This window comes from Pinus tabuliformis, chromosome 3_2, assembly GCF_031772625.1.
Source record: "Pinus tabuliformis cultivar Carrire ecotype Pingquan chromosome 3_2, CPIR1, whole genome shotgun sequence".
In the NCBI taxonomy this organism is placed as follows: Eukaryota; Viridiplantae; Streptophyta; class Pinopsida; order Pinales; family Pinaceae; genus Pinus; species Pinus tabuliformis.
This window is the reverse complement of record NC_142302.1, coordinates 1,003,747,431-1,003,759,124: the sequence shown is the minus strand read 5'-3', so window position 1 is coordinate 1,003,759,124 and position 11,694 is coordinate 1,003,747,431. Positions and strand designations below refer to the sequence as shown.

General features: G+C 36.5%; 1 protein-coding gene and 1 pseudogene across 3 annotated transcripts; both read right to left on the bottom strand.

The window, feature by feature from the left end:
* Positions 1–2,463: 2,463 nt before the first annotated feature.
* Positions 2,464–2,972, bottom strand: LOC149183998 (pentatricopeptide repeat-containing protein At3g57430, chloroplastic pseudogene; annotated as a pseudogene). Its single transcript, XR_016257223.1, has 2 exons — positions 2,888–2,972; positions 2,464–2,759 (listed from the first exon to the last, which is right to left on the bottom strand). The product of XR_016257223.1 is annotated as a pentatricopeptide repeat-containing protein At3g57430, chloroplastic pseudogene (transcript).
* Positions 2,973–2,978: 6 nt separating this feature from the next.
* On the bottom strand, positions 2,979–11,243 carry LOC149183997 (putative E3 ubiquitin-protein ligase XBAT31). Of its 2 annotated transcripts, none has more exons than XR_016257224.1 (3): positions 10,466–11,240; positions 9,524–10,141; positions 2,979–5,992 (listed from the first exon to the last, which is right to left on the bottom strand). XR_016257224.1 is itself a non-coding variant. In XM_089417370.1 (3 exons), exons 2-3 carry the CDS (start codon positions 9,626–9,628, stop codon positions 5,912–5,914), a joined length of 186 nt encoding a protein of 61 aa, XP_089273496.1. In that variant the 5' UTR covers positions 9,629–10,141; positions 10,447–11,243; the 3' UTR covers positions 2,979–5,911. The 2 variants fall into 2 exon arrangements, 1 of the variants encoding a protein (XP_089273496.1); XM_089417370.1 differs by having other exon boundaries at positions 10,447–11,243.
* Positions 11,244–11,694: the final 451 nt, after the last annotated feature.

Here is an 11,694-nt window from a genome sequence, read left to right as displayed (position 1 = left end):
CTACTAATAGTTCTATAAATGTAATATTTTTAATTTCTATGCTTATTTTATTTTTATAAATTAGATGAGTTGTATTGTGGACTTAGCTTTTATTAGAGTTTTGTGGTTTTAGTTTTTATTAGAGTTTTGTTTCAAAGTTTTATGAGAGGTTAAAAGTAAGAGTCAATTGTTGTGCTTATAATGTTATAAGCAACATTGTTTAGACATCTATTCAAAAAATTAGTTTAAAATGACAAGTCATGACCAAATTATAGAAAAAAGAAAATGATCATAAAGTGAAGCTAAATAGAAATAAAAAAGAGATGAAAATTGAACTTATCTTCTAAGCATACTATTATACTATTGACTTGATTTCAATAGGACAATGTAACTGAAGAAAATAAAATAAAAAAAGATATGAAAATTGAACTCATCCTCTAAGCATGAAGCATGCTATTGACTTGATTTCAATAAAAATTTAACATAAGTGAAGAAAATGACATTGAAGTAAAATAGGGAAAATTTTAAAAATAAAAATTAACTACAAAAGAGTGGAAAATTGAACTCATCTTCTAAGCATACTGTTGACTTGATTTCAATAGGACAACACAAGTGAAGAATAGGACAACACAAGTGAAGAAAATAAAATAAAGTAACTAGCATTTGCATCACATGTTGCAAAAGAAACGCTGTAAGGCAATGGCATAAGAAACATTAGCAATTTTGTTTCTTTATTGGTGTTTCTTTTTTATCATATGTTATGTTTTAGGAAAGGTATACAATAAAATTCTCATATTGTTCCATTGTGTCACAGATATAGACATTAATTAGAGAAAATCCGTTATCTATTTCAAATTGTTTGCTTGGCACCAGATTCTTCCTTCCCCCTCCATTTTTTATTCTAAAGGAACCAGAAATACAAATGATCAATTTTACAGGCAAAAGGTTGGACTCACTAGTTTTCCATGCTTTACAGCAGTAGTGGATGGCAACGCTGGCTTTTGCAATTTTCTCTTTCCTTGTTCTTTGGAGAAGCACCAAGTTTGTCATCTGCAACATTTAGAGCACAGAAGCGAAGGGATGCATTTGCCCTGAAACCAACGTCTTTGTTGAGTTTACTATTAGTCAAAGCAGTAAGACAATTGGCACAATCTGTAAATGCTGTTTTCTCTTCTCAATTATGTCAGAAAAATAATCCCACACCTTTTTTAATGATTTTAAATGATAAAAGTTCACAGTATTTTTGTGATCATCAAAGGTTGTTGTCCTGAAATCCATTAACATGATTCTCCAACCTGAGTTGACATTATTTACATGAGCACCCAACTCATGTCACTCCCACGAGTTTAGCATTCCCAACTGGTAATGTGGACTCATATACAGCTACAAACATCCCATCCAATGAAGTTTCAAATCCAAATGAATGGGAGGTGAGGCACCTACAGACCTTGAGAGAGCATAAAATGCACCAATGTGTTCAGCAAGTGACATTAAGGTTGCAACTATTAGTGAAACAGTTTGTGCTGCATAAAAAACCAGTCAAAAGTAAGCTTCTTATCGGATATGATATGTGAAGCACACTGCAAAAAGAAAACTAGATAAATAGGTTTTGGAAGTACTACTTTTGCGCATTTACCCACCTGCTTTCTTCACAGACTTTGCTAGCCAAAAGAACTATTGCAACTGAGGTTCAAGAGAGAATGAGAATCTATTCTTGTTTTATATTCAAGACTTTGTCAAGAGCACCCCACATATGAACAACCAAAGCATTTATGATCCTTGACTAGATATAAGGATAACAACCAAAGCATTTATGATTCTTGACTAGATATAACGATAACATCCACTGCAATGCTTTGCACATCCTTTAGCAAATATAGCTCAACATCTTTTAAATTGTCTCATTACAAATTCCCAAACTTCAGAAACTCGAAGTGAACACTATCCCATAATGAAATGTGACACCCAGTCATGTGCTACTAAGGCAAAGCTCTAGAATTGAAAGGAGTTTTTCCAAACTAGTGTGTTAAGATCATTTTAATCCGATTACCAATAATCGCCCACAAGAACCGATCCCAACATTAAAATGGTGGAAACGGTTTGCATCCCTGACAATTATTTTTCGCCCAACAATCTTCGAGATAAACTTTGTGGCATTATGGCAGTCACCACAAACACGAAGGTTTTTGGTGATCCAGATAGGTGTCCCAGGGCAGGTACTAAGCCAACTTTTCACCGTGGCCACAAAGGATGTATTCCTTTTCCTCCTCTACATCATGCATTGCAAAGCTTGTGCCAGGTATGTACCCTGCCTCTTCTATATGCAGACGCAAACTCATCAATGTGGCATAAATTTTTTGAGATTGTGTATCTGATCTGTCTCCAGCAAGAAATGCATGAACCTTGTTGTTGAGTTCAATCCAACTACATCCTGGCATCCTTTTCAAGCCAATGTCTTTCATCCTCATTCTCATCTTTACTGCATCATCCAAAAGCAACGGCCAACTTTTCAGCGTGGCCACAAAGGATGTATTCCTTTTCCTCCTCCTCTACATCATGCATTGCAAAGCTTGTGCCAGGTATATACCCTGCCTCTTCCATATGCAGACGCAAACTCATCAATGTGGCATAAATTTTTTGAGATTGTGTATCTGATCTGTCTCCAACAAGAAATGCATGAACCTTGTTGTTGAGTTCAATCCAACTACATCCTGGCATCCTTTTCAAGCCAATGTCTTTCATCGTCATTCTCATCTTTACTGCATCATCCCACCTGCCAGCTGCAGCATAGACCAGCATCAGGTTTTAAATGCATTTTTTTAATGAAATTTTGTGCTTCATATAATAAAGTTTGAGTAAACAGGACGAATGAAATTATGCCTTCGGAGAGAGTTAAGCGAGTTCTCACCTAGTTGCATCTCGCTGAATGTGGTCAGCACCCCAAGCCAACAATTCTCGCACAGAATCCAAGCAGCCTCCTCGGTAACGGAAAAAACATACAAAACATACAAACAAGGGTGGGTTTGATTAAATCTTGAGGCGGAAGAAGATTTGCTTATTCAGTCACAAACAACAAAAATACCAAGTTGGCAGAATTTCCTTTCAAGTTCTGATAGAGCACATGCTGTTCAGGAAAGAAAGATCCATTTGGCACAAATTTTCAAGAAAAAAACCCAATTTTCATGAAAGAGGCACACATGTTATTAAAATGAAGGGTAGTATTTCAAATGTGACAACTATATTTTAGATGATACAAAGAAACTAATTACAAAACTGGGTGTCTCTATCTCTTACCCGTGGCTCTATCTCTTACCCATGAGCTCTAGTGGTTGCACAAACTAAAGCCCCATTTCTCAACAGCGACTGAAAAACCCCTACATGTTTCATTTGGGCTGCAAGGTGTAATGAAGTGGCTCCAACCCCATCTCTCACATTTACAAACCGGGAAAATCCCCAAGAGTCTGTAATGGGAGTAGACTAGGCAGCTGAGAGAATGGTTTCCAAGAAATTAGCGTGCGCATAGTTTGCTGCATAGTGCAAGCAAATTCTCTAATGCAACGAGTCAAACAACAATATATTTGCACCAACTTGCAGAAGCCTCTGAATGCAGTAAACATTCCCATACATGGAGGCCATCATGAGAGGAGTATGTTTTTTGCGACTCAGGGCATGAGGATGCAACAATTCTCGCACAAATTCCAAAGCCTCCTCCAGCAACAAGGTGCAGTGGCATGCTCCTTGGTCATCTGTAAGGGAAAAAACATACAAACAAGAAGCTACGAAATATGTTCTAAATACTATATTCTCCACCAAATGAAAATTGGAGAAATGCCATTCAATGCATACCAACATTTCCTTTTCAGTACAAGCAAGATTCGTGCCAAATGCATGGTGTTGGCATTGATGGGACTTTTTCAGGCATTAGAGAAAATTTCTAACACATCCCATGATTACAGAAGGCCTGCAGATAAGTGGTTTGAATTCATAGCTCAAGTTTCTGTCTTGAGTCTTCTCAACTCCCCAAACCAATTACTGTAAAGAAAATATATTAACAATGCTGCCATTCCTATGACAACTGTATTAAAGGGACCTATAGTAACATTGTTGCAATTCATATGACAACTCTGTTAAAAGAAGGACAGATAACAATATTTTAAAGTACTGCAAAGAACTTTTAAAAACAAGATTACACTGGCAGCATTCACTGGCATCATTGTTTCTGAGGCAAAAAAGATTATGGTGAGGACTTGGGTTTGAATTCCACTACCTATTGAAAGGAAGATTATAGAAACTTTCAAAAAAGCCAGCAAGTCTTTTGAAGTCTTCAAGGTTGACTTATTCAAAACAGGGGAGCAGGGGACTTAAGGCAATTGCCAGAATAGATTATGGTATATGCATATAGATATAGTTGCAAGGAATTTCTCAGCAAAAAGTGAAATAAGGTTTAATTATATACATCTCCTTCAATTTCAGAGGAGGAAAATCACATGATGATCAAACTATACCTTTGCCTATTGTGTCCTTGGTCAAATGGAATTCAGGGTAGCTTTGCTTAGTAATTAGGGTAATTTAGTTGATTGAAAATCTAGTTTCTAAAATGGGTTTGTGTTTTTTTGTTTGCAGGAGGATTGGCCACTCAGAAATGGCAACAGATGTTAGATGCTACAGTTTTTTTGTTTCTTCCCTGATTCAACTGAAATTGCTGAGTCTGTTTTGGTAAATGTCTCCACAACCTTTCACTAGTGGATATTTTTGTGAACATGGGACATACAAATATATTTGAGAAGGTACATTAATTAGCGTTAGAAGACAACAATCAATGATCTGGAAAGGCTGACTCATCTTGTTATGTACACCATCATCATGATTCAGTATAGCCTCAAAGAAAGCAAATAATCATCTGATGGAAAACAGATATGGATTGTGCAACTAGAAAGTGATTGCAACATCCAAATATGATGCACAGGTACGGCTCTGGTTGGTAACAGAAATTCTTGTGGCTTATTGGAAGGTCGAAATCTTTGGATTGGAAGATGAATTTTTCATCACCTCCAAAACTATTTTGAGTGAAAATTTATGTGCTGAAGGACCCAATTCATAAAAGCTGGTAACCATTTTCTGAAGGGGCTGAGTTTGCATTCTTGGAGATCAAATCCTTGGTTTGAGTTATTTGTCTCTGTACTTGGGCAACCACCAATAACAAACATCATACACATAGTTCTATATTTAACCTTTTACATTTTTAGTCTCAGAACTAATTGTGACGAGTGACCCACTCATTACAACAAACTGTTTGTGTTTGAAAGGCAATATCAGTGTGTTCGGAATGAATGTCCACTATTCCCGACTGACTGGGATAGAACAGGATATGAAAAAATGACAAGACCTTATATAGTTGTGTCATAGTTCTCTCCACATTTTTCAAGCTTCGGACCAGCAATGTAAACTGACTTTAAACTGCTCATAAACATGACAAACAACAAAATAATATAGCAACCCATGTATCATTAACATATCATCATCAAGGGCATCCCTTGAACATGTACAACTGTGCGTTTTTCATCCATACAGTAACCAATCCAACATTCATGTCATGCATATAATCCTTCGCCACATAGATCTCATTCAGGTAGCTCAAATCAACCAATGCATGGTGAGAAAGACAAGCTCACTCACATGCTGAAATGTATCCATGCACACAACTAGGCCGTCTAATCAACTCATAAGTTCTGCCAATATGTTCTTTACAAACCATCATAATTCTCATAGGGCTAGAGGACAACCATTAATATGAATACTTTGCAAAACTCTAGTTGTCAGTATTAACAAAAAAACTCTTGCACTGCCTCAGATCAACTACAGGTACCATGTCAATGTTGAAATTTTTCTCCAGAATTATGAAAATAGGTTTTGTAATTAAGAGCATGTGCCCTCAAGTTTGATCCCCACAATCCTGAACTTCAATGGTACACAATTGAACAAAGAAAATGCAACAAACCTCAGATTCACTAGCCTGCATATTGGCACAAACAAAGACAGCCAATCAGTTGCAATGATAGTTGCTTGAAATTTGAAGAAAACAGATCATAATTAATACAACAGTCACAGTGGTGTAGTAGTAAGACCACACTCAATATGTGGCAAAGATTAAGGGCTTAGTAGGTTATAACGGTGTATATCTATGTATTAAGAGAGTTTATATTAGAATGTTTGGCAAGAATATTAATGTTAGATATCATTTTTTGGGATTCAACTGCGTTAAGTAAGTCATTCATTTATGACCATTTCCATGAGAGGTAGTAGTAATTGACTAATTGCAGAAACCGACTACAAATAGATTTTTATGACAGTTCATCGGTTGCTGTTAGTTATGATTGTGTTTCCCTTTATTAATTCATGAATGTGGTGTAATGTTTCCTCCTATTATGGACTTAAATGGTTTATATACAATTTGAGGAGATTCACTTAACTGGTCTTTTTCTTGTCATGAAATCTCTGAAGATCATTGCCAGAAATGTAGGTATTCTATTTCATGCCAATCCATTTGTTATAAGTCAATTGGCATCTAGTTATCATTGAAAAATGCTTAAAACAACATTTAACTAATAAGCAAATCTTGGATAATGCACATCTTTAATTAATAAATGACAAGATGTCCTTTTTGAACACAACTTCCAACTTTTACTATTTCATTAATGAACAAGGACATTGCTCAGTAGCAAGTCCCTACTTGCAGATTATGCATGACTTCTTTAAGGATATAAATATAAACAATAAAGACACACAAAAAAACAAAACAAAAATCCCAATACAAAATTAATAGAACAAATGACAGAAAAGATAAATAACAACATGGCCACGCTATAACCTTTCAATTCTCTGCTCTGTTGTATTATCCAAGACAAATTGAAGTAAGATGATACTTGATAATTATTTTCTAAATACTATTAGAAGAGCAATATAACCTACCATGTTTGGACGGAGCTAAACCACACACATAATGTGTATTTTATTGAAAAAAAAATCATAAAAACTATTGTAAATGTTTAATATAAAATGAAACAGGAGCTAAACCGCACACATAATGTGTATTTGATTGAACAAAAAGATCATAAAAACTATTGTAAATGTTTAATATAAAATGAAACAGGACTTTTTGATCATATATTAGATCATATTTATCTAATCTCTACCATTTTCATTTTTTTGAACAAAAACAAATTCACATTTAAGTTATTAATTGTTGAAATGATTACATATAAGTGTGCAAAGTTGGGAGCTTGAATTCTGTAGGGGTTACAAACATCCCGGCTGTATTGTACGTGTTTTTGAAAGTGGCTGGTATATTCAAATTGTTGCAAACCAACACTTATTAAAGATTTCTGTAGATTTACATGAAAAACACCTCAACTACATCTGATGAGTGTGCCTACGTACAGAAATGGTATGACTTGCTTCACCTCAACACTTTTGAAATCTGTGAGTCATCCGATTACTAAAATTTATCTTTCATGGTTCCTTCTAATGATTGTCCATTTGATAAAGAAGTGGGTGCTGCTATATCAAAGGAAGATGTTGGATTCCAAATGGTAAAAATCTCCTAAAATGGGAGGGCATTTTCCTTTCCATTCTTCAATTCAAACCATTTTCCTTGTGGTAGGGTCTCTCTGTCAAGCATTTAAATGATGTTTGAATGAGTCAATCAGGTGCTCTTATGCTAGTAAATTGAACTGCCTTGGTGTGGTGTGCCGAGTGCGGGGAACTTTGTGCACCATCCCATTCTCATCGTCTAAGGACATTCAACCAACCATATGATGGTGTAGTTCTGCACCATTCCATGAAGGGATCTGCATTTCTTATTCTTTTTAATCAGTGCCCTGAAAGGGTGGCCTCAAAAACCTAGTTAGGGAAAGATGTAGCTAGGGCACTCGTTGCAAAACAAGAACTACACAAGAAAGAAACTTGTTCATAATTTGGATTTTGGGTCTAGATTATTCCATCAACATTTAAAAGGATTTCCTGATTTCCTTTAGGAGACCAAGGCCCAAAAACCACTTTCACATAAATGCTTGCAAAGTTGGAAAAGTGGTTGGAAATGTACTTCGAGGATTAAGACAGATATTCCAAGGCACCCACTAATTGCATGGATGGAATCCTTATTCTAAGAATAATGAGGGAGATTGTTATTCCTTGCCCAAATTGGAAAAGAGGGCGAGGCCTCTGAGAAGGGATCAATTGTTACGTTGCAAGGTTAGAACCAGGTCCATCTGCACTGCCAAATTTAGTGGTGACCAAAAGATCTTTGATAGTTTCATTGTATATTTTGAGCATTAATGCCTCAAAATAAGGAAGACATCAAAAAATTTAGGATCAAATGACAGTTGCATTCACCACAACTCGATTCTAAATAAATCTACTAAAACCACTGCCATCTCTAGCCCACTACAACTAAAGAAATCAAAGTCAACATTATCAATGTCTTGGAGGTCGGTTATGGTGTTGTATGTTTTCCAAAAACCATTGAATATGAGAAAAATAGAATGAAGGAAAGCTTTCATTGCATGGATGTTCATAGTCAATACATTGATTTCTCAGCATTCCCGGACCTATTTGCATGTAATTACAAATCATAGAATGTCTCAAAATCTAATGAGACAGGAGACGCTGGTGTAAACTATACAAGGTTTGTAATTTGGATGTTGCATGTCAGAGTCTCAACTATAGCCAAGAAATAATTAACCTCTAATCAACCTTATTTAGTGGGCATACTCTAGTCATGTCCAAGATATTCAAGAATTGACAGGAATGTTGATGGGCGAAATAGGTGGCTTACTAAATGGACATGCGGTTCCTAGTTCTACTTTTCATTGAATGCCTGGTTTGAAAATACAATCATTGGAAAATATAATTATGGTTTCCAATTGTTTTTGAAAATACAACCATTAGATACAAATTGATTTCTTTTTAGTATATAGTGGTATGATTGGCTTGATTTCTGTTGTACTCCTGGCTCTTGCTTTAGGTCTCAAAGACCTTTGTTTTAGTTTTTCTGATAGTGTAACTGCTTTTGGCACCTATTCTACAAGGTTTTTACCAACTGTTTTGCAGTTCATGCAGTTCCTAGTTCTACTTTTCATTGAATGCCTGGTTTGAAAATACAATCATTGGAAAATATAATTATGGTTTCCAAAAGTTTTTGAAAATACAATCATGAATTCCAACAAATTGTTTTTGAAAATACAACCATTGGATACAAATTGATTTCTTTTTAGTATATAGTGGTATGGTTGGCATGGTTTCTATTGTACTCCTGGCTCTTGCTTTAGGTCTCAAAGGCCTTTGTTTTAGTTTTTCTGATAGTGTAACTGCTTTTGGCACCTATTCTACAAGGTTTTCACCAACTGTTTTGCAGTTCCTTGATTGTTTTTTGAATACAGTTACGAGTTATGTAATTCAATACTGATTAAGTGGTGACTACAGTTGTCTTAATTCTACCAAGTACCAACCAATCAATAGAGATTTGAGATTAGAAGCAAGAACGCACATCATAAATATTATCTTCAATGTTATCTTTTTTATCAGTGGAAAAAGACACTGAAGAGGCAGCTCCAAACAGAATGATTTTCTCCCTTGCTCGATTGGCCTCCATAAACGCCTTTTCCAACAAGAGCTTAGCCTCTGGATTGAGTTGACTTTTGAATTTCCAGTGTAGGCCAAACCAATTGCTCTGCAGAACTGGGATTCAGTAAGGCTGCACAGGCAGAGTGTTTGTACTTAAACCAATGGTTCTGCAGAACTGGGATACAGTAAGGTTGCACAGGCAGAGTGTTTGTAATTAAGGGATACAGGCAGAGTGTTTGTACTTAAGGGCTACCGCATATGGGATGCGTCTGCCAAGTAAAACACATTAATCAGTAGTCTACGAAAATCTCTTGGTAAATTCTCTCTTTTTATCTCCTATTATAGTAGTCCTATCTGTAACAAACTAAACATGTAATAAAGTTTGAGTAAATAGGACGAATGAAATTATGCCTTTGGAGAGAGTTAAGGGAGTTCTCACGCTAAATGCGGTCAGCACCCCAAGCCAACAATTCTCGCACAGAATCCAAGAAGCCTACTTGAGAAGCAAGGTGCACAGTGTAGAGGCGCACTCCCTGGTCGTCTGTAACAGAAAAAACATATAAACAAGGGTGGGTTTGATTAAATCTTGAGTTAGAAGAAGCTTTTCCTATTCAGTCACAAACAACAAAAATACAAAGTTGACAGAATTTCCTTTCAAGTTCTGATAGAGCACATGTTGTTCAGGAAATAAAGATCCATTTGGCACAAATTTTCAAGGAAAAAACCCAATTTTCACGAAAACGGCACACATGTTATTAAAATGAAGAGAAATATTTCAGATGTGACAACTATATTTTCGAGGATACAAAGAAACTAATTACAAAACTAGGTGTCTCTATCTCTTACCCGTGGCTCTATCTCTTACCCATGAGCTCCAGTGGTTGCGCAAACTAAAGCCCCATTTCTCAACAGCGAATGAACAACCCCTACATGTTTCATTTGAGCCCCAAGGTGTAATGAAGTGGCTCCAACCCCATCTCTTGCATTTACAAACCCGAAAAATCCCCAAGATTCTGCAACGGGAGTAGACTAGGCAACTGAGAGAATGGCTTCCAAGCAGTTAGTGTGCGCATCGTTTGCTGCATAGTGCAAGCAATTTCTCCGATGCAACGAGTCAAACAACAGTATATTTGCACTAGCTTGCAGAAGCCTCTGAATGCAGGAAACCTTCCCATACATGGCGGCCATCATGAGAGGAGTATGTTTGTTGCGACTCATGGCAAAGGATGCAACAATTCTCGCACAAATTCCAAAGCCTCCTCGAGCATCAAGGTGCAGTGGCATGCTCCCTGGTCGTCTGTAAGGGAAAAAACATACAAACAAGAGTGGATTTGTGTAAGGGAAAAAACATACAAACAAGGGTGGATTTGTTTAAATCTTGAGCGGTGTGAATATTGCCTATTTAGTCACAAACAACAAAAATACAAAGTTAACAGAATTTCCTTTCAAGAGAGCAGCCTCCACCCTTTGCAAATCCCGTTGCTGGACTACAGAGAAGAAGGCATTTTAATTGGAGACACCACAACTCAGAGCCTAACCCATTTATTACCAAATCTTGCCTGCTGAATCCCCAATGCCTTGAGCCCCTCATCAACACCTCTCAGACATTTGAATCCTGAAGAATCTAACTCTAGAGTCTCAAATAAGTCACCAGACAACCCTGATAAAAGTTTCAAATAACTTACCAGACAACCCTGATAAAAGTTTAGTTTCGCCTTGCTGGTAGAATCCCGGTCCGTCGAATACCATGTTGGAGGTGTCGATTCCTCGAATGAGACATTTCCTGCATACCAAACCCTCTCATGTTGCCATTAGCAAAAGAAAAATATTTAGTTTAGATGGTTAACGTGTTGGAAATAATACTGAGAGGGGGGGTGAATCAGTATTATCAGATCAATCAAACTTTTCTATTTCATACTCAGAAACATATACGCTACTTCAATTAAGTGAACCCGCGTGTACACGCTACTGTGTCTAATGAAACCCGCGTATATCCAGAGATCTTATAATTCAGTTATCTTAATCTTCAGTAAATGCATCAGATCATTATTAAGCATATTAACAGTAAACAGGTGCAGAATAACAGAACAGAAC